The sequence below is a fragment of the Phocoena phocoena genome, chromosome 1 (assembly GCF_963924675.1).
Source record: "Phocoena phocoena chromosome 1, mPhoPho1.1, whole genome shotgun sequence".
Classification (NCBI taxonomy): Eukaryota; Metazoa; Chordata; class Mammalia; order Artiodactyla; family Phocoenidae; genus Phocoena; species Phocoena phocoena.
The window spans coordinates 12748070-12771509 of record NC_089219.1 but is presented as its reverse complement, the minus strand read 5'-3'; the positions used below and the strand labels follow the sequence as shown (position 1 = coordinate 12771509).

The following is a 23440-nucleotide window of genomic DNA, read 5'->3' as shown; positions in this document are numbered from 1 at the left end:
ACAAACAAATGAATTGAGGCAGGAGATAGATGGGCCCCAGGCTGAACAGTTTCTCCCCTGTGGACAGAAACTCCATGATAGCAGAAACTCTATAAAAACAGGATGATGGAGGAGTTGGGCCCTGACCAGATAAGAGATAAAAGACCACCTATTCCTCATTCTTGGAATCAGGGAGACCTCCTCGACTACACATGTGCAGAAAGGCTCCTTGGGGGCTTCCCTGGTGGCACAGTGTTTGAGAGTCCGCCTGCCAATGCAGGGGACATGGGTTCGTGCCCCGGTCCGGGAAGATCCCACAGCCGCAGAGCAGCTGGGCCCGTGAGCCATGGCCGCTGAGCCTGCGCGTCCGGAGCCTGTGCTCCGCAACGGGAGAGGCCACAACAGTGAGAGGCCCGCATACCGCAAAAAAAAAAAAAAGAAAAAAAGAAAGGCTTCTTGGAGGTCAAAAGGGGAGGAGGGGGGCGCCACCTCATAGTAAGTGATGTGAAATACCCATAGGCCTCTTCACTACAATCCATCTTGGCTAAGAGATGAGCACGCACACAGGGGAGGACCCTGGGATATACCAAATACCGACTCAGAACCAGGCAAAGCAAGATGACTAATCAAAGGAAACCCGGAAGAAATGCCCCATAAAAGTGATTCAAACCAAAAGGGTGCGATTCTCTCTCTGAGTCCGCCCGTGTATCTATCCCCACGTACTGTACTCTTTTTTTTCTCCTAATAAACACTTTACTTGTTTCACTACTTTCCGTCTTTGTGGGAATTCTTTATCTGCAAAGCTGAAGAAACAAGGCCTTGACACTGACCAGTGGTCTAGTGGCTAGTTTTCGTGCTCTCACCGCTGCGACCTAACCTCAATCACTGGCCAGGAACTGAAACCCTCTTTCAAGCCGCTGCAAGGCGGAGGCCACCCGAGATCAGAATTAATGAATGAATGGATGACACTTCTGCCGGTCATCTTTGAAGTCCCCTCGGTTCATTCACCAGCCCCCCTGATTTGCCCGCCACTAAGGGGGTTCTCAGAATGTGGGAGTGTTGAAACCTGGACAGTCTCAGGCAAACCGCACTGTGTCTGACAGAACTCAGCGACAGAGTTGAGTGACGTGATTGATTGATAAATGTTCAGGAAGAAAGGGGTTAAAATCGGGATAAGGGGCTTCCCTGGTGGCGCAGTGGTTGAGAGTCCACCTGCCGATGCAGGGGACACAGGTTCGTGCCCCGGTCAGAGAAGATCCCACATGCTGCGAAGCGGCTGGGCCCGTGAGCCATGGCCGCTGAGCCTGCTCGTCCGGAGCCTGTTCTCCGCAATGGGAGAGGCCACAACAGTGAGAGGCCCGTGTACCGCAAAAAAAAAAAAAAAAAAAAAAAAAAAAAAATCGGATTAAGACTTGTATCAGATGGCTCCGCCCCATCATGCTCTTTGTCCCACCCCTTTCCACTGCCCTCCTTTTCAGACTCCGCCCCCTTCCTTGAGGAAGGTCACCTTCCAACGCGGGAAGCCAAGTGGGCATGCGCTGAGCCCACCGCAACTGCGCACGCTCTTGTTGGCTTTCTCCTCCTTCCCTCCTCCCACTCAGAAAACCGGAAGCCGCCTCCAACTCGGTGGCTCCTGCGCGGCTAGCGGGTCCTCGGTGGATCCTGGCTCGGTGCCGCGGTGCTCGGCGGGACGCCGGCGGGGAGTGACAGGGGTTAAGGGGTGGGACTCGACGTCAGGATCCAAGATGGCGGCGGTGGTCGCAGTCTCCTTGAGGCGCGGGTTCCCGGCCACAACCCTTGGCAGAGCCTGCCTGCAGGTGAGCTTCGGCTCTGGGGTGGGAAGGGCAGGGATGAAAGTCCAGAGATGGCTTGCAGTTGAGGGGGCGGCGGAGGAGATTGAGGGGCGCACAGGGCCAGGCCTCAGGGAGGAGGATAGCAGTTCCCGCTTGCCCAGGGCTCTGATTTTGGACGGGAGCATCCCTGCTGGTTATATTTCTGCACCTCTCTGCAGCCTGTGAGTTAGTCTGGGCGGAGAGGACTTTTTTAGACATAAGAATAAAGAAGAAGTTCAGAGAGGGGACTTGAATTGCCCAAGGTCACGTGGCGAGCGAGTGACGACTGGCTTGGAAGCAGAATTCGAGTCCAAACATTTGAACGCCAAGCCCTTTTTCTGCCACCAAACCATCCCCTCTGAGAAAGAACCGCCGGAGCGTGAAGTATGGGACTGGGAGGCGAGGCACTCCTCCGGGGTGCAAAGGTTGAGGTCTCAGTAAAAAGGGGAAGGGAGAGACGGAGGAAAATCCACTCAGCCCCCTGAGGATCTATCTGGGTTCCTTAAAGCAGCGTCATCCTGTCAGTGTCCCTGTCTGTAAAGGACGTATCATAATACCGACAGAGTTTGGGCTTGGATCACAGGTACAGAACTTGGCACTGATGTTATTTATATTATTCCTGGGGCATTGATACGTTTCCTCCACGCCCCTTGTATTGTCAGGAAACTACACACTTCAGATCTGCATTCTAAATGGAAACAGGTAGAAGGGGAAGGGAAACTGCCATTGCAATCTGTGTATATCAGGGACTGAGGTATTACAAATACCTTTCAAGTCTTTTTTCCTCCTCTAGGCTCCTGAAAAAACCCTGTAAGGTGGGTGAGCAGGAATTCTAACCTCCTTTTTAGAGATTTGAAAACTGAGGCCCCAGAAAGAAGATTTTTTTACTTGCTCAAAAATATCACAGCCAAGAACCAGTTGTTCCAGGACCTAAACTCAGTGTTTTGAACATAATGTGTGAAAAACTCCTAGCACAGATCTGGGCACATGGTAGGTGTACAAGAAATATTGGGTCCTCTCCTCTTCTTGCACTCCCATGAGAATACGTCTCATCTTAAGTAACTGCTCTGGCTGCACAGCCCCGTGCATATGGCCCATCTTCTAATGCCAGCTCTTTCCACTATGCTACACGTGAACTTAGACAAGTCATTTTACAGTCTTCCTGAGAAGGAGGCCTGAGAAAGAGGACTGCCTACCAGAACCTCAAGCTTGTGCCCTCTGAACATTAAATTGGTGATTGGGCTTCCCTGGTGGCGCAGTGGTTGAGAGTCCGCCTGCCGATGCAGGGGACACGGGTTCGTGCCCCGGTATGGGAGGATCCCACATGCCGCGGAGCGGCTGGGCCCGTGAGCCATGGCCGCTGAGCCTGCGTGTCCGGAGCCTGTGCTCCGCAACGGGAGAGGCCACAGCTGTGGGAGGCCCGCGTACCGCAAAAAAAAAAAAAAAAAATTGGTGATTGATGACGACATTTTTACCGGTTCCTTTTATAGCTGCTGAGCAAGCAGTTAAGTTGTGAGAGCCCCACCAATGAGAGTGAGTTCTAAAGCTCGGGTCCCTCTTCCAAGCATGAATTATAGGAAAGGCTGGTTTCATAGGTCAGTGTTGTAATTCCAAGTGAGGCCATCGTAGGGCCTCCCGAGGGCAGAGAAAATAGAAGATTCCCCCACACATACACCCCCTTGTAGGAATATGAATTCAGACCCACAAAAGCCCCCTAAAAAGTAATGAGCTCGGTGTATTAGCTCTGAGCACATTCAGGTTCCTGGGAGTCTAGGACACAGTAGGATTTCTCTTGTGAACTCCTTTTATTTAGTTTGCACCACCGAACCACAGTTCTGCCTGTATTTAACTAATGTATTAAGTGTTGTTTGTGTTGTTGCCTCATTTCTTCGTCTAGACTCTGTATTCCTTGAAGGCAGTTACCACCTACTTTCAGTTGTGTGTATCATTGCTCCTAGCACTGGCAGGGCTTAGGATACCTATCTGCCAATCAGAATAATACGAGAACTGATACGGTTGCCAATACTAAAAAGCAGAACTTATTTCCTGAGCCATGCTAGAAACTTGGCCCTCTAGTTAATCCTATGAGGTAGATTTTAATACTCCCAACCTTCTTACAGAAGAGGAAATAAAATCAGAAAGGTTAAGTAATTTACCAAAGAACATCCAGCTACTAAGTGGTAGAGCTTGGTTTTGGACCCATGCCACTCACACATCTAGCTCCAAGCCTACTCCTTAAGGAAGATTTCCTAGGGACATAACAAGCTGCCTTCAGCATGATACAGAATTCCCCCTTCTCACCCTCCATCCGGTTTCAGTCCAGTTGTTGATGATCTTGCTTCTTCCCTTAAATTATAAACTGTGGGTTTCATCTTATCCAAGATTTCCTACAAAGGTGCGCTAAGCCTTGAATACTCACTAGTTTTGTAGATTGAGGTAGAAATGTTTTTGAAGGACCGCCCCCCGCCCCCCGCCACCTTGGTCGTAGGTTTGTGGTATAAATTTCTGGACAGGCTACAAAGAAAAAAAAACTCAAATTTTTGCCCACCTCCCCACTTCCTCCTGTATATCCTCCTTTTCTGCCTGTTACTGTGGGACAGTCGGCAGCACTCCAGTGGCTGCCCTTCACTCGTGCTCTCTGTCCCACTGCTTATTCAAAGATAGCTCTCCAGGGCTTCCCTGGCAGCTCAGTGGTTAAGAATCTCCTGCCAACGCAAGAGACATGGGTTCGAGCCCTGGCCCGGGAAGATCCCATATGCTGCGGAGCAACTAAGCCCGTGCGCCACAACTATTGAGCCCACTTGCCACAACTACTAGAGCCCATGCTCTGCAGCAAGAGAAGCCCCAACACTGAGAAGTCCGTGCACTGTAATGAAGAGTAGCCCCAGCTCACCACAACTGGAGAAAGCCCACGTGCAGCAACAAAGACCCAACACAGCCAAAAATCAAAAATAAAATAAATAAATTTATTTAAAAAAAAAAAAAAAGCTCTCCATGAGAATTCCCTGGCTGTCCAGTGGTTAAGACTCCACGCTTCCATTGCAGGGGTCATGGGTTCAATCCCTGGTCAGGGAACTAAGACCCCACAAGATTTGTATGTGAATAAATAAAGAGGCAAAGATAGCTCTCCAGAAAGTCTCCCCTCTCCCCTGCCTTATCAGGTTTTCCTTCTCTGTTGGATCAGCAGCAGCAGCAGCACACAGCATGGTGTAATTTCTTCCGTCTTAAAAAAAAAAAAACAAAGAAAAGCTGGATCCAGCCACCACCCCAGTTCTCCACTCATCTTTATAGAAAAATGTCTCGAGAGGTGTCTAAACTCGCTGACCACAGTTCATCTCCCTACATCTTCCCATGAACCTATTCCAGTCAGACTTTTCACGCTTACCACTTCACGGAAAGTACCTGGGTCAGGGTCACCAGTGACCTTGGCTTTATTAAATCCAACGTCAGTCCTCAGTTCTCATGGTACTTTGCTCTCTGAAGCATATTGTTCACTCCCTCCTCAAAACACTTTTTTTGGCCTGACTCCCAGGACATCCCAGGCTTCAGGTTTCCCCCTTGCACGTTGGTAGTTCTTTCTGTCTCCCTTTGCTGATTTCTCCTTTTTGCCCCAAATTCTAAATGCTGTGGCTCAGTCCTTAGGCCTCGTCTTTATAGACACTCCTTTGGGCTTTAGATACCTCCTAAATTTATGTCTCCAGCCCAGACTTCACCCCAAATCTTCAGATTCAGATGGCCACCCAACTGTATTCTCAAAATCTCCTCATGGATATTTAATAAACTTTGCTTGCCTAAAACCAAAATCCTGCCACACACACCAACTTTCCCTCCCATCGCAGTTGATGGCAACTTCATCCTTCACGTGGCTTGGGCCAAAAACTTTGGAGTCATCCTTACTCTTTGCCTCACTCCCAATCTATAAGCAAATCTGTCAGTTCCTTCTTAAAGTGTATTTAAAAACTAACCACTTTTCACCATTTCCACAGCCACCAGCCTCGTTCAAGCCATCATCATCTCTTAGCTGATTATCACAGTTACTTCCTGCTTTTCTTGCTTTCATCTTTGCACCTCTACAGTTGGTTCTCAAAACAGGAGACAACATGATCCTTTCAAAACTTGTCTTTGTCACTCCTCTTCTCAAAACCTTCCAGTAGTTTCCCATCTTACTCGGGGTAGAAGCAAAAGTCCTTCCATGGCCCTGCGTGGTCTGGTTCTTCCATTAACGTCCTGATTTCCTCTCCTGTTCCTGTCCCTCTCACTCACTCCATTCTCAGCTACCACCGGCGCCTCGTTTCTCCTCAGACACATTCCCACCTGAAGATCTTTGTGCTCCATGCTCCCTCTGCGTTCTGTGCTCTTCCCCTAGATTTATGTGTGGCTTGCTTACTCACCTCCTTTGGGTCTTTGCTCCAGTGTCAGCTTTTCAGTGAAGTCTTCCCTGGCCACCCCATTTAGAGTTGTCTCCAGGATCCCTATTCCCCTTCTACCCCTCCCTCCACCCCCATCATGGCCTTTATCACCACCTGACAAACTATAGGTTTTATTTGTGTGCGTCTCCTCCAATCGCTGTGCAAGCTGCACAGGACTGGGATGTATGTCTGTTTGGTCCTTGATTCCCCCAAAGCCCAGAACAGTGCCTGGAGCATAGTAGTTGAACTAATAAGTGAATGACTATATCTGGACCAACTACCACCTAAAATCTTGCTGATTGTATAAGTAGAGTAAAAACTTTTGCTCTGTGGATCTTTTGGGGGAGAGGAATTATCTTTTTGTGCTGTTTTGTTTTGGATTTGCATTCTCACCACTGTATAGCAGCTACAAGGTTGGACTTTGGAGTCAGATGACCTATGTTTGAATACTGGCTCTTCTGTTATATGACCTTATTCTCATTTTTTAATTAAGAATAAAAAACTTTCCTCATAGAGATGTTGTAAAGATTAGACATAATTTAGTACGACATCTGGCACGTGGTAAGGGCTGAGTGATGAAAGCTATTATTATTATTTTCTACTACATAGACACCTACAGAACAAATTTTTAGATTTCTTTGTTTGGGGAATGTTGTTTTAATCACAGCTCCCATAATCCTGTGGATTAACTCTTAGTTCAGCCCTCAAGATGAACAAAGTTCCATCACTTTTAGAACCACAGCCTGCCCTGGCCATTTTGATTTCAGTATCTTCTCTCTTCATTCCTTTTAGCCCCCCCTTACCCCACCAAATGTTGTATAAAATACGTTGTATACAAAACTCAAAATGAATTTAAATTAGTTGTTCTGGAAAAAAATTAGTGACACTTTGGGGTACCCCAAAACTTATGTTGGGCTTTATCGCCTTCAGATACTCTGTTGTGTGGGTTTTTTGTTTGTTTTAATTTTTTTTTTTTTTTTTTTGGCTGCATTGGGTCTTCGTTGCTGCACGCGGGCTTTCTCTGGTTGTGGCGAGCGGGGGCTACTCTTCGTAGCGGTGTGCGGGCTTCTCTTTGCGGTGGCTTCTCTTGTTGCGGAGCACAGGCTCTAGGCGCACGGGCTTGTTGTGGCTCGTGGGCTAAGTAGTTGTGGCTTGCGGGCTCTAGAGCGCGGGCCCAGTAGTTGTGGTTCACGGGCTTAGTTGTTCTGCAGCATGTGGGATCTTCCCAGACCAGGGCTCGAACCTGTGTCCCCTGCATTGGCAGGCAGATTCTTAACCGCTGCGCCACCAGGGAAGCCCCCCTGTATATTTTTTAAAGGCATTTTATCCTTTTCCCCCTACTACCTGCCTCAGGCATAGCAGCCGCCCACTCTGGGAAACAGTTTAGCAGTTTCTTAAAAAGTTAAACATATAACTACCATACAACCCAGCAATTACACTCCTGGGCATTTATCCTAGAGAAATGGAGACTTATGTTCACACAGAAACTTGTCCACAAATGTTCATTAAACTTTATTCATGATAGCCCAAACCTGGAAACAACCTGCGTATCCTTCAGTGGGTGAATGGCTTAACAAACTGAGGTGCATCAGACCATGGAACACTACGTGGTAATAAAAAGAAATGACTGTTGAGGCACATAACTTGGCTGAGTCTCTAGAGAGTTATGCTGAATGGAAAAAAACCAGTCTCCCAAAATTACATATGAGATGATTACATTATATAACATTCTTAAAATGACAAAATTACAGAAATGTAACAGATTAGTGATTGCTAGGGGTGAAGGAGTAGGAATGGGAGGCCTGAGGGGCATGGCTGTGGCTGTAAAAGAGCGGATCTTTGCCAAGATGGAAATAATGTTCTGTACCTGGACTATATCGGTGGTAATACTCTGGTTATGATACTGTGCTGTAGTTTTGTACAGTGTTACCACTGGGGGAAATTGAGTGAAGAGTACACGGGATCTCAGTATTATTTCTTATAAATGCATGTGATTCTACAGTTATTTCCAAATGAGAAGTGTAATTTAAAAAACTAACAAATCTATGGATATACGCAACAACATGAGTGAATCTCAGAGCATTGTGTTGAGTGAAAGAAGCTAGACTCAAGATGTACTGTCACATGGCATGTATGTGAAATTCTATAAGAGGCAAATCTGTAGTGATAGAAAGCCGATCAATTGCCAGGGGTGGGGAGAGAGTGCTGACTGCAAAGAAACACTAGAGAACTTTCTGAATGGAAATATTCTGTCATAATTGTGGTGGAAGTTATATAACTTTATCAAAACTCATCAAATTATACACTTAAAATTAGTGAATTTTATTGTAATGAATATACCTCATTAAATTAACAAAAACAAAAAAGGGGATGTGTGAAGCAAGCAAAAGCCGCTGGAGCTAATATCTTCAAGAGGGAATTCCCTGGTGGTCCAGTGATTAGGACTCCACGCTTTCACTGCCGAGGTTGCAGGTTCCGGGCAACTAAGATCCCGAAAGCCATGCAGCGCGGCCAAAAAAATAATAATAATAATGTCTTCAGGAATCTTTTCACTTCCTCCACTTCCTCTTAAACACCACAAGGTGGCATTAGCCAAACGTTCCTGTCATTTCACAATGGAGCCCCTAGTGAAAAGTGTTCATTTGTAGAAATGACTTTCCTTTTATTAAGGATCTTAGCCAGCTTGGTGATAAGATAAAATACAGCTTTCATCCTCACCTTCACTTTCATTTTCTTCATACATTCTCTTCTTTTATGCTGAGAGCTGATATTTTCAGCTTCACTTAATTTGGGGCGGTTTTTGCCAGCAAGTAATAAACTCCATTGCATTTCTTGTAATTACTCAGTTAACCTTAAGAGTTTTTACTTTCTTTAACAGTGTATAAGAGAAATAGCTGGCCTGGAATACCATCTGAATATTTCTGTCTTCAACTTATAAGTGCTCTTTGGACTGGCAGGATCCCTCATCACCATAGTGGAAGCTCAGCAGGACTTGCTGAGACCTTGTTTCATCTGCCTAAATGCAAAAGGGCTTCAAGGACTATGGGATGGGGGCAGCTTAGCATTACAGTTAAGTCCCTTACATACGAACAAGTTCCATTCGAGAGCGCGTTCGTAAGTCCGGTGTGTTCGTAAGTCCAACAAAGTTAGCCTAGGTACCCAACCAACACAATCGGCTGTATTGTACTGTAATAGGTTTGTAATACTTTTCACACAAATAATACATAAAAAACAAACACAAAGATGAAGACATTTTTACTCTTACAGTACAGTACCTCAAAAGTACAGTAGCACAGTGTAACAGCTGGCGTACAGGGGCTGGCATCGAGTGAACAGACAAGAAGAGCTACTGACGGGAGGAGGCAGAGGAGGTGGGAGATGGTTCCTTGCTGGAACCAGATGCACGTTTGCACCTTTGAAAGTTTGCAACTAGAAGGTTCTTATGTAGGGGACCTACTGTATACAGTAAGTGGTTAGGACTCCGCGCTTTCACTGCCGAGGACCGGCATTCAGTCCCTAGTCGGGGAACTAAGATCCCACGAGCCACACAGCGCAGCCAGAAAATAAAGTAAAAAAATAAAATTGTATTAAAATTTTTAATTAAATTTAAAAAATTGATAGACTGAGTAATGCACATTACCCTCCCTAACATGGATGAGCCTTATCCAATCAACTGAAGGCCTCAGTAGAACAAAGGGCTGACGCTCCTTCGAATAAGAGGAAGTTCCTCCTGCCTGACTGCTTTCAAACTAAGACACTGATTTTTTTTTCTTGCCTTTGGACTTGAAATAACGACTCTTCCTGGGTCTTGAGCCTGCTGGCCTTTGGACTAGAACTCTACCATTGGCTCTCCAGCTTGCCAACTGCAGATCTTGAGACTTGTTATCCCCTGTAATCACCTGAGCCAATTCCTTATAATAAATCTGTTTTCATATATGTGTGTGTATATATATACACCATTGGTTCTGTTTCTCTGGAGAACCCTAACTAATACACCTGCCCTTAAGGAGTTAAGACGTAAAGAGAAGAAAACAGCACCAAGAAGAGACCTGAGAATATTCACAAATGAATAGTACGGTGTTTAGGAACATGGGTTCTGGAGCCAGACAGACAGACCTGGGTTCCAATCCTGGCTCCACTCACCAACTCTGTAATCATGGGCCCATCACTTGATCTCAGAGCCTCATTTTTCTCATCTTTAAAATGAAGATTCAATGGAGTAATTAATATAAAGCATTTAATTTGGTGCCAGGCAATAATAGTGGTTTTTTTAATGAGTATAAACTTAAATATAAAACTTTTTTTTGAGCAACAGCGCCCTTTTTGCAAATATGTTTTTATGGGGAGGCTGTTCTGGCTGAAGGAGTGAGAGAAGTCAGGCCTACCCTCTTAACCTTATCCTATCTCGGCAGCCCTTGGGTGGCACTCTAGGATTCCTTGGCTCGCTGTGTGAAACCCACTGGCAGGGGCTGTAAGTGCCCAGGAGATGGAACAGAATCATCAGAGAGAGCAGGTCTCAGCTGTTTGTTAGTTCCCTAAATTTATTTTAAGATACAATATTCTTTATCTTGTTTCCTGCCATAATGCTGTGGATGGAATGTTTGTGTTCCTCCAAAATTCATATGTGGAAGCCCTAATCCCCACTGTGGTGGTATTTGAAAATGGGGCCTATGAGAGGGAATTAGGGTTAAATTAGCTCGTGAGGGTAGGACCTGTATGATGGGATTAATGCCTTTATTAAAAGAGGAAAAGACATGAGATCCCTTTCCGACATGTGAAGATAGAGCAGGAATGTAGCTCTCTGCAAACCAAGAAGGTCCTTACTAGACATCAGATCTGCTGACACCTTGATTTTGGGCTTCCCAGCCTCCAAAATTGTGAGAAGTAAATGATTGTTGTTTAAACCACCCAGTCTTCGGATTTTTTTACAATGGCCCAGACTAAGACACCTAATCTAAAAACACCAGCATCTCATTTTGACAACTGCAGTGGCTTTCTAACTGATTTCCCCAGATGTCATGTGACAATTCTGCCTTTGTAAGCCAGTGATATTCTTCTCAAAAATAAAAATGATTGTGTCACCCACCTGATAAATTTTTATTAGCTTCTTATTGCTCTTAGGGTAAAATCAAAACTTACAAGTCTTTCTTAACTTCCTTGAGTCTGCCACTCTTCCATCCCTTGTCAAGTCACCCTGCTTTACAGTGGACTTCTCTCCGTCCTCACGGGTGCCTGTGCTCTCCCCCACCCGGGCCTCTACATGTGTTGTTCCTAGGTTTATAACACCCTGTTCTCCTTCCCCTCCATCCCTATACATCAAGCCTCAGCTTAAGTATCATTTATAGAGCCTTCCCCGACCACTTAGACTAGTGCAAGTCTCTGCTGCATTCTTCCCTCTCTGTACTTTATTGTGAATATTTCATTTCTCTTCTTGTTCACTACAAAGTAGATTCTACAAGGGCAAAGACTATGTCTGTTTTATTAAGCACCATTTCACCAGCCCCCAGCACCATGTCTGGCATATTACAGGTACTTATTGTGTGTTGGATATTGGATGACTGCCTATCCCAAGACTGTGTCAGTAATGTGTGGGTTTGTATCCAGTATTGCAGTTTATAGTGGCAACTAAATAGAAGGATTTATCTTGCATTTTTAATGATTTTTTTTTTCCTTCCTGTGAACTTTTTAAATTTCAGGCCTGCCGTGGGGCCCAGACAGCTGCAGCCACAGCTCCTCGAATGAAGAAATTTGCCATCTATCGATGGGACCCAGACAAGACTGGAGATAAACCTCATATGCAGACTTATGAAATTGATTTGAATAAGTGAGTATCTCTGAAAGCTAGGTATTTGATAAATGAAGGTGAGCTCTTGATCTATTTCAGGGACATGCTTTTCCCATCCTTGGAAGGTTTAAAAACAGATTATCCAATGGCTCTGGAATTTATCATCTATTTTTAAAACGAGGTAGATACCTGATTGAAAAACATAATACCAAGAAGAACAACTTTTACAGAATTCGTTTCCTTCCTGCAAATCAAAGTATAACAGTTTCTAGGAATACTGACAGGGATGGCATGATGCATAGTATCTGAAGTCCTTAACACATTAGCAATTTAAAACTACTCAGTGTTTTTATGTTAATTTATGTATATGGACCTATGTATTCTATAACAGCGATAAGCAGTGTAAACTTGGCTGGATTGGTGACAGGCCAAGATAGGGGTGTAGTTCAAATATTAAAAATGATCCATACCTACGTATTAGCTTTCTGTTTCTGTCGTAACAGTTGCCGCAAACTTAGTGGCTTAAAACAACATAGATTTATTATCTTATAGTTCTGTAGGTTAGAAGTCTGGTAAAGTTTTCGTGACTAAAACCAAGGTGTCAGCAGGCTGTGTTCCTTTCTGGAGACTAGAGAATCCGTTTTCTGCTCCTTCGAGCTGTTGGCAGAATTTAGTTCCTTATGGTTGTAAGACCGAGGTCCCTGTTTTCTTGTTGGCTAAAAGCTGAGAGCCATTCCCAGTTTTTAGAGAAACTGCATTCCTTGGCTCATAGTCCACATCGTCAAAGCCAGCAACAGCACGTTGAGTCCTTCCCATTACCACTCCTGAACCACTCCTCTTCCGTCTTTAAAGAATCTCCACAGGTAGCCAAAAGGAAAGAAGAATCTAGGGGGCTGGGCTCTAGCTTCCCACCACTCCACACCTCCACCTCCCAAGTAGAACCAGCGCTGTTCTGTTTTATGATCTGTTTTATTTGTAAATGAATAAGTATTTCTTTTGAACAAAAGCTTCCATGGCACCAAAAAAATTGTTTGAAAACCACAGGTACTTTAAATGCTTTTTTCAAACTCTATCAACACACAAACTCTTTTAATAAGATAGAGTTAATTGATATATAATCTTCTTCTCAGACAAAATATTCAGCAACCAAAAATTATTAATAAAATTCAAAGAAAGGGAAATTGTACAGGCCACATTTTCTGACCATAATACAATAAAACTAAAAATTCATATTAAGAACAAAAAAACCCTAATTACTTGGAAATTTAAAGCACTCTTTTAAATAACTACTTGATTAAGGAATAATAAAAATATTATTATCAGATACTTAGAAAATAAAAACATTGCAAATTAAAACTCCAGAATGTGATTAAAACTGGAAGAGTTAAATTCATAACTCTGTTCTTAACGATAAAATTTAAAGTCATTGCGTTTATTCTAGTAATGGCAGAATGGTTTCCCTCATACTAACCCTTCAACAAATAATAACTGTACGCTCTGGTTTATAAGATAAATATAAGAAGCAATGACCTGAAGGCACAGGAGAGTGAGCAAAGCAGGCAGACACTGGAAGGGAGTTGACACTTGGAAGTATAGGGTGCTGCTCAGATAAATAAACGGTTTTTGCATGGTTTTTTTACCTGAGGGCAAGCCCCGGTTGATGTGGGAGTGCAAGGGCTAAAACTCAATAAAAAAAAATCACAGTCTAGGGACTTCCCTGGTGGCGTAGTGGTTAAGAATCCGCCTGCCAATGCAGGGGACATGGTTTCGAGCCCTGTTCCAGGAAGATCCCACATGCCACAGAGCAACGAAGCCTGTGCGCCACAACTACTGAGCCTGCGCTCTAGAGCCTGCGAGCCACAACTACTGAAGCCCACACGCCTAGAGCCCGTGCTCCACAACAAGAGAAGCCACCGCAGTGAGAAGCCTGCGCACCACAACAGAGTAGCCCCCGCTCACCGCAACTAGAGGAAGACCACGCGAAGCAACGAAGACCCGATGCAGCCGAAAATAAATTTATTGAAAACAAAAACAAAAAAACCCCACAGTCTTAGTGTGGTCACTAGCTTGAATAACCAGATGAAATACTTGGAAGCTACCATAGCACCAGAAAATGAGGGGGAAATCCTGGAAAGAAGTACAGAGGGGGAGCCCCAAATTCTGTTTATGAACTGTGCCCAGATGTTGAGTTCAGCCATACTAATTGTTGCTTTAAAAAACAATCAGGCCGTACTGAGGGCACCGGCAAGAGCGGGTGTGAGCGGGTGGCTGGTGGGGCTGGTGTGTCGGGTGGGCGGGCTGGAAGCTGAGTCGCCTGAGCCCACAGCTTCCAGCACCCTGACCCACGCTCGGCTTGTCACTCTGGAGGGACGGTGGGGGGACTCGGAGCAGCTGCACAGCGGGGGAGCGGCGGCAGCGGCCTCAGGTCCTGAATCTCTATAGAAGCTGAAATCCATCAATCTCTGTTCTTCAAAATGCAATGAAATGTACCAAAGACTGTATTCCGACTGGCATGTAGGACATGCATGGAACCAGATAAAGCTGGTCTTTGGGGACACTGTCAAAACATAAAGGAACCATTACTTTTATATACGTCGGAATCCAGAGTGGTTTGGGTACCGGGCCCTCGGAAACGATGGCTGCACTTACCTGCTGCCCAGTGTGCTGCAAAGGAAAGGAAGCCATTCATTGCTCATACACGCCAACCAGGGGTCCTCCCATAAACAGTGGGAGCAGGATATCTTATCCAGTGCTACATCCCCAGGAACTCCCTCCAAAAAAAGGAAGAACCTGATCCTTTACAAGACAGATCAGTTAGTCCTTACCAACGATTTAAGACAACATTTAGGGCTTCCCTGGTGGCACAGTGGTTAAGAATCCGCCTGCCAATGCAGGGGACAAAATTTCAAGCCCTGGTCCGGGAAGATTCCACGTGCTGCGGAGCAACTAAGCCCGTGCACCACAACTACTGAGCCTGTGCTCTAGAGCCCGCGAGCCATAACTACTGAGCCCACGTGCCACAACAACTGAAGCCTGTGCGCCTAGAGCCCGTGCTCCGCAACAAAGAGAAGCCACCACAATGAGAAGCCGGCGCACCGCAACAAAGAGTAGCCCTCTCTCGCTGCAACTAGAGAAAGCCCGCGCACAGCAACAAAGACCCAATGCAGCCAAAAATAAAATAAATAAAAATAAATTTATTTTTTAAAAAAGAAAACATTTAGATAATATGGGAAAGTTTCTAGAACTTACTGGGTTACCTGACAGCGTAGTAAACATTCTGAAAAATTCCCAGAGTGGAAATGCACTAACAGCATATGCCCTGTTGAAGAATGCAATGCCTACACGGTACACTGTGACCCTGGGGGGGACCTCCTTCACTGTGAAGTATCTGCTCAGCTGTGGCTACATGTCGACGCCACCTCCTATGAAGGAGTATCCGCAAGACAGGATGGAGGAGACAAAGGAGCTCCTCACAGAGAAGCTGGAGGAGACAAAGGACAGGCTCAGTGAAAAACTGCAAGAGACCAAAGGAAAGGCTTCTTTTAAGAAAAAAGTGGAATAGGGTGCCTTATATACCAGGTTATAGACAGTTCCTGCACTTTAACCCTTGGAGACTATGGACAAAGGTACATGCTCTTGATTATTTTTTTGGTTAGCAGCCTAAATATAGCAGTTCTTTGAGGGTTAAAGAACTAAGATAACTTTTTAAAGTTAAACATCACTAGGAAAATCAGTGTTTTTAGAAAAGAAAAAATGAATCCAGTATAAGAATTTCACGTCCGTAGCAGCGTTAAGCAGTCGTCCATGCCTTCAGTCATCCTTGCTTTGTGTTTAGATGCAGCTGCTCTCTCCTTGAATAGCTGATGCAGCCCTCCACAGATTTAACTCTAGGTCTTCATCTTTGTTATTCATTGAGGTTTTAACTATATTCAGTTCTCAATGTGGAGACAAACTGTTATCATCAGAACTGCTTGTGTCTTTCTGTAAAGACAGTATATAACGGTTACATACCAGTTAAAATGTAGACTTCATATGAAGAAAGCTGAATGAAAATTGGGTCATGTATATGTAAATAAGATGTATTGTTTATATGTAAATGAAAAATTGACCTTTAAAAATGATTTTTACCTGAAGCATGCCAGAATCAAATTTTTTAAGCAAATCTGCAGCGTAGCACTTTCTCACCCAAAACGTAAAACTCTTATTCCTGCATCATGTCCTCTCCAACTGATCTCTCAGAGGAAAAGGGAAAATCATCACACCTTAAGTTTATGGTAGAGATCAAACACCCTTAGCAGTGCCTGGAGCTTGTGGTTCTCAGCAGTGCAGGTTTGGGAGGATGGGACCTGCCTGTCCCTGCCACCCGGTCTCCACCAGCCAGAGTCTGTCTTGATTCCATTTTGGAGTAAAATTTTAAGATTGTAGCCGCTGTTTTCCTCTTGCATTGAAACATCCTTACTTGAGCATTTTACTTGAATTTTCTAAATAGCAAAGCTATCATTAAAACCTGCTTGGAGGGCTTCCCTGGTGGCGCAGTGGTTGGGAGTCCGCCTGCCGATGCAGGGGACACAGGTTCGTGCCCCGGTCCGCGAAGATCCCACATGCCGCGGAGTGGCTGGGCCCGTGAGCCATGGCCGCTGAGACTGCGCGTCCAGAGCCTGTGCTCCGCAGCGGGAGAGGCCACAACAGTGAGAGGCCCGCGTAATGCAAAAAAAAAAAAAACCTGCTTGGAATGAAATTCAGTCATGTCAGATGTGAAAGTTGCCGCAGTTTGTGTGGGTGTGTTTGAGGATGTGTTTGTGTGTTTCCTCTTGCTCTGCCTTTACTTCAGTTCTAACCTTTGAATTGAAAGAGGGAACGGGCCTCTTTCTAGACTTTGTTATGGGTGATCTGATAAGGCAAGAGAATGCCAGAAATAGTCCCACAGGCATCACTGCTGTGAGGCCGGGTTTTCGTATTAAATACTGAGTTTGGCCAAATTTTGAGAATACTTTAAAGGGAAAATAATGTTTACATTTGATACGTCTAATCATTATATTGGCTCTGCTGTGGTTGGACTCTTCTTTGTGGGGGTGGGTGGAGTGGTGAGGGGGCAGGGCTCACTCTGCCACATGCAGGCCTGATAAGGCAGGATGGTTTGTCTCCTGATACAGATCTAACGAACGTGTGATTTCAGATTGACAGCACATTTTCAAATCCAAAAACAGTGAACATGTTTTAGCTTGTTTATTAAATAATTCACATTTTTGAGTATATTAAATGCTAAGATAGATATGAACGAATTTATTTATTTTTAACCACTGAGACTGCCTGGTTTAAAATCATGTGTTATATGAAATTTACTTTTCATGTTGCATAGGGCGTGTTTTCCAATGAGGATAAATTGTGGGTCTTAGAAGCACTAATAATCCTGAGTTTCCACCTTTGGTTCAGCCCATTTGAGATTTGTTGCCATACAGTTTCATAATTGTCTTGTGTTTGTCCAGTTACAGAAAGTGAGGCGCTGGGGAGTGCTTTGAAATTCTCTAGTGAAACATTCTCTGAAGGTGTAAAAAAAAAAAAAAATCACTCTTCTGAGAAGCATGATACAGTCCAGGGTTACTACAGCATGTTATTCATAAGGTCCAGCATACAACCCAAAATTACTAATCATACAAAGAAACAGTGAAAAGTTAAAAGACCATCAGTGGAGACCAGCCTTGAAGCAACCCAGTTGTGGGAACTAGCAGAAAGGATTTTAAGCAATTATAATTGTGTTCATAGATAAAGGAAGATACGCTCATGATGGGATAGGAAATCTCAGCAGAGTTAGAAACTATTGATAATTAAAAAGAACCAATGGAAAATCTGGAACTGAAAAACACAATATCTGAAATAGAAAATTCACTGGATAGGCTTAACAGCAGATTGGAAATGACAGTAGGAAGATTTGGTGAACCTGAAAGTAAATTACTAGGAAGTGTCTATTCTTAAGACAAAAAGGAAAAAAAGATGTTTAAAAAAGAACCTCATTGATCCATGAAACAGTATCAGAAGGTCTAACACACGTGTAATTGGGAGTCCCACAAAGAGTGGAGTAGGAGAATGGGCAAAAAATATGTTTGAAAAGGTAATGGCGGGCTTCCCTGGTGGCGCAGTGGTTGAGAGTCCGCCTGCTGATGCAGGGGACACGGGTTCGTGCCCCGGTCCGGGAAGATCCCACATGCTGCAGGGCAGCTGGGCCCGTGAGCCATTGCCACTGAGCCTGCTTATCCGGAGCCTGTGCTCCGCAATGGGAGAGGCCACAACAGTGAGAGGCCCATGTACCGCAAAAAAAAAAAAAAAAAAAAGGTAATGGCCAAGAATTTCTCAAGCTTGTGAAAAACATAATTTACATATTTAAGAATCTTAGTGAGGGCTTCCCTGGTGGTGCAGTGGTTAGGAATCCGCCTGCCAATGCAGGGGACATGGGTTCGAGCCCTGGTCCAGGAAGATCCCACCCACATGCTGCGGAGCAACTAAGCCCATGTGCCACAACTACTGAAGCCTGCACGCCTAGAGCCTGTGCTCTGCTACAAGAGAAGCCACCACAATGAGAAGCCCATGCACCACAATGAAGAGTAGCCTCCGCTCGCTGCAACTAGAGAAAGCCCTCACAGAGCAACGAAGACCTAATGCAGCCATAAATAAGTAAATAGATAGATAGATAGATTTTTAAAAAATCTTAGTGAACTCCAAGCCCAAGATAGATAGATAGATAGATAGATAAATAAATAGAATAGAATCTTAGTGAACTCCAAGCAGGGTAGATACACAGAAAACCACCCAAGCACATCATAATCAAATTACTGAAGATAAAAATAAACAAAATCTTGAAAGCTATGAGAAAAAAACACATTGTATGCAGGGATATGAATGATTGTTTACTACTCGTCAGAAATTACAGAAGCCAAAAGACAGTGGAATGTCTTCTCTAAGTTACTAAAAGGAAAGCTCTGTCAACTGAAATTCTGTATTCAGCAAAAAGATCCTTCAAGATGAAGATGAAATTAAGACATTTTCAGATAACAAAAAGTAAAAGGAGTCATAGCTTCCTGTACTGCGTGAAAGAGGGTTTTTCAGGCTGAAGAAAAATAATACCAGGTGGGCCAGAGACCTATGCCACATGAAAAAGGAAGTTTTTCAGGCTGAAGAAAAATAATGCCAGGTAGAAACTCAACTCTTAGAAAAGTAATAAAAGGCACCATATATGATAAATACAAAACCATTTTTTTGTCTTAACTTTATTAAAACAGTTATGACTGTTTAAAACAAAATCATAGGGACTTCCCTGATGGTCCATTGGGTAAGACTCCACGCTCCCAGTCCGGAGGGCCCGAGTTTGATCCCTGGTCGGGGAACTAGGTCCCACGTGCATGCTGCAACTAAGAGTTGTCATGCCGCAACTAAGAGTTCACCTGCCACAAGTAAGAAGTCCACATGCCGCAACTAAAAGACCCAGTGCAGCCTAAATAAATAAATAAATAATAACATTTTTAAAAAACAGAACAAAATTATAACATTGTCTTACATAAAATATAACTTACATACAGGTTGGAATGTTGTTACATGAAGTGGTACAATATTAACTCTAAATAGACTGAGAAGTTAAGGACATATAATTCTAGAGTAACCATTTTTTTTAATGCAGAGAGATATATAGCTAAAATGGAATTGGAATATATAAATTATATATATACTAAAATGGAATTCTGAAAACATTTACTTAATCTAAAAATACTACTTAAAAGAAGGCAGGAAAGAGAGAACAGGGAGAAAGTGTTGGGACAGATAGTAAAATGATAGACCCAAATCCAACCATATCAATAAGTACATCAAATGAAAAGAGACTAAACACTCCAATTAAATGGCAGAGATTGTCAGAATAAGTAAAGAAGCAAAGCTCAACCACATGCTATTTACAAAAAAATGCACTTTAAAAATTTTTTTGGCCACACTGTGGGGCATGCAGGATCTTAGTTCTCCGACCAGGGATCGAACCCTCACCCCCAGCAGTGGAAGTGTGGAGTCTTAACCACTGTACTGCCAGGGAAGTCCCCCCAAATGCACTTTAAATATAAAGACACAGATAGGTTGAAAGTGAAAGAGTGGAAAACAATATACATGCAATCTGCATTAAACATAAAAAAGAGTGGCTATGGTAGTATCAGATAAAGTAGACTACAAGGCAAAGAACACTACTGGAAATGAGGGAACATTTCATAATGATAAGGGGATCATTTTATCAGGAAGACATAATAATCATAAATGTGATTATGAAATACACATTCTTTTTAAGTGCACAATGCTACATTCACTAAGATACTGGGCCATAAAACAAATTTCAATAAATTTCAGAAAGTTGGAATCTTACAGGGTATAATCTCTGATCACAGTAGAATTAAAATTTAAAGCAGTAACAGCAAGATATTTTAGGTATCAAAGCAGAAATCACAAGGGAAATTAGAGAAGATATTGAACTAAATGATAATGAAAATATAGCATTTCAAAATATGCAAGATGCATCTAAAGCAGTGCTTATGGGGAAAATTATAGCTTCAAATAGCATACATTAAAAGAAAAAAGGTTTAGAATCAGTGATCTAAGATTCTACCCTAAGAAGGCAGAAAAGTAAGAGCAAGGTAAACCAAAAGCAAGTAGAAAAATGAAATAATAAAAATAAGAGCAAATAGGATGGGGGCTGGGGGTAAGACAGCTGGTAGAAAAAAATAAAACCAGAAGTTGGTTTTTTTGGAAACAAATTTGATCATCTCCTAGCCAGACTGGAGAAAAATAAGAGAAAACAAAATCCCAGTATCAAGATGGAAAGAGAGCCTATGGATATTAAAATGATACCAAGAGAGTATTATGAATAACTTTATGACAAATTCAATAATTGATGAAATGGACAAATTCCTTGAAAAAATACAACTTACCAGATTGACATAAGATGAAATAGAAAATATGAATAGTTTTATGTTACAGAAATTAAATGTGTTATCAAAAACATTTTCACACAGAAAACTCCAGGCCCAGGTGGCTTCACTGGTGAATCATATCACACATTTAAGAAAAACCTAACACAAATATTCTTTCAGAAAATAAACAAGGAATATTCATTTCCTAGTTCATTTTATGAGGCCATCATAACCTGATACCAAAATCTAACAAAGACATTACAGAAACGAAAATTACAAATTGGTATCGTTCGTGAACATAGACACAAAAATCCTCAAGAAATTTTAGCAATTCAAATCTAGCAATCTATAAAAAGGGATAATGACTTAATGACCAAGTTTCAGTTTATCTCAGGAATATGAAGTTGGCTTAACACTGGAAAATCAATCATTGTAATTCATCATATAAAGGATAAAGGAGAAAAGCCATAACTCTGCAAATCTGAAAAAGAAGGAAACTTCCTCAACCAGATAAAGAGTATCTAGGGACTTCCCTGGAGGTCCAGTGGGTAAGACTCCACGCTCCCAATGCAGGGGGCCTGGGTTCAATCCCTGGCTAAGGAACTAGATCCTGCATGCATGCCACAGCTAAGACCCGGCACAGCCAAGATAGACAGATAGGTAAATAAATAAATAAATATAAATCTTTTTTTTAAAAAAAGACTATGTATGGAAAAAGCTACAGCTAACAACATGCTTAATTGTGAAATATTGAATGCTTTATCCATAAGACCTGGAACAAAACAAAGATGTCCACTCTCCACTTCTATTCAGCATTTTACTGTACATTCTAACTAGTGCATTAAAGGCAAATGAAAGAAAAGACATGAAGATCGAAAAGGAGGGCATTAAATTGTCTGTAGTCACAAATAACTTGATTGTTTACGTATAAAATTCCAAGGATCCAAGGAATCTACAAAACTACAAGAACATACTAAGTAAATTTAGCAAGGTTGCAGGATACAAGGTCAATATGCAAAAATAATTTTTTTATACTAGCATCAACCATTCAGAATTTTAAGGTTTTAACCAGGGAAATTAGGCAACAAAAAGGAAGAAAGGAAATTGGAAAGTAAGAAGGAAACTCTTTCTTTTCACAGATCACATGACCTTGTATATAGAAAATCCTAACAAATTCACACCAAAAAATTATTAGAATCAATAAATTAGTTCAGCAAAGTTGTAGGATACAAGATAAGTATATAAAAATCAATTGTATTTCTGTACACCAGCAACGAACAATCCTAAAATAAGAAAATGATTCCATTTACAGTAACATCAAAAAGAATAAAATAGGAACAAACTTGGCAAAAGGAATGCAAGACTGAAAACTATAGAACATTGTTGAAAGAAACTAACAAAGACCTAAATAAATGGAAAGATATTTCATGTTTCTGGGTTGGAAGACTTAATATTTTTAAGGTGGCAGTGCACCCCCAAGTTTATATACACATTCGCTGTAATCACTCTCAAACCCCAGCAGCGTTTTTTTGCAGAAATTGACGAGCTGATCCTAAAATTCATCTGGAAATGCAAGGGACAAAGAATAACCAGAACAAGCGATTTCTACGTACCAAAATGTTGTTTGCAGCATTGTGTGTAACAGGGAAGGATTTTAAGCAACCTAAGTGTTCTTCCATAGGAAAATGGTTACGTAATTACAGTCCCTTGGCCGAGTTGTTTTGAATGAAAAAAGCAAGATACTATCATATATATATATTGCATTTTTTTAAGTCTGAGAAAATTTATACCAAACTCTCCATATTGCCTACCTATTATGAAATTTAGCATGAGACAGTTTAAAGGATGAGCTTTAGCTTTTTAGCTATTTATATTTGAAATTTTTATAAAATGCAAATACTAGCTTTTGTAACTTAAAGAAAACGAATAAATAGAATTGATGTACATAACTTAAAACATGCCAGGACAAGAATAGACAGATCATTAGAATAAAAAAAGTTCTAGGGAATTCCTTGCCAGTCCAGTGGTTAGGACTCCATGATTTCACTGTCGAGGGCCCATGTTCAATCCCTGGTCAGGGAACTAAGATCCCGCAAGCCACGTGGCATGGCCAAAAAAAAGAAAAAAAAAAAAAGGAGTTCCAAAATAGACTACATTATATATAAAATTCTAGTATAGAATGGGGCGGTTGGAGGGGGAGTATCACAAATCAGAAGCAAAAGAGGGTTTAGTCAGTCAGTGATTTGGGGCAGTTGATTAGCAATTTTTGCAACTTGGGGGAAATAATTTTAAAATGGAAGAAAATTCAAAATATTCGTCAAACCTCAGGAAGGAGTGTGGTCTTTTAGACTTAAAAGAGGATAGTATCATAAGGGGAAAAGTGGTCAGCTTTTAACAATGTAAACATTTAAATTTTATGTGTGTTTGAAAATTTTGATTACTGGGGGTTTCCCTGGGGGTCCAGTGGTTAAGACTCTGCACTGCCAGTGCAGGCAGCAC

General features: G+C 42.6%; 1 protein-coding gene and 1 pseudogene across 2 annotated transcripts in view; both read left to right on the top strand.

The window, feature by feature from the left end:
* The first annotated feature begins 1474 nt into the window (after positions 1-1474).
* Positions 1475-23440, top strand: part of SDHB (succinate dehydrogenase complex iron sulfur subunit B) — a 34929-nt gene continuing 12963 nt past the window's right edge. Inside the window, exons 1-2 of one of the 2 annotated variants that reach the window (XM_065873276.1) lie at positions 1475-1796; positions 11917-12044. In XM_065873276.1, coding sequence (XP_065729348.1) covers positions 1725-1796; positions 11917-12044 — 200 coding nt within the window. In that variant the 5' untranslated portion in view covers positions 1475-1724. The remainder of the gene's footprint in view (positions 1797-11916; positions 12045-23440) is intronic. The other variant, XM_065873286.1, reaches the window with a different exon arrangement.
* LOC136138482 (protein FAM210A-like) lies at positions 14480-15567 on the top strand (annotated as a pseudogene).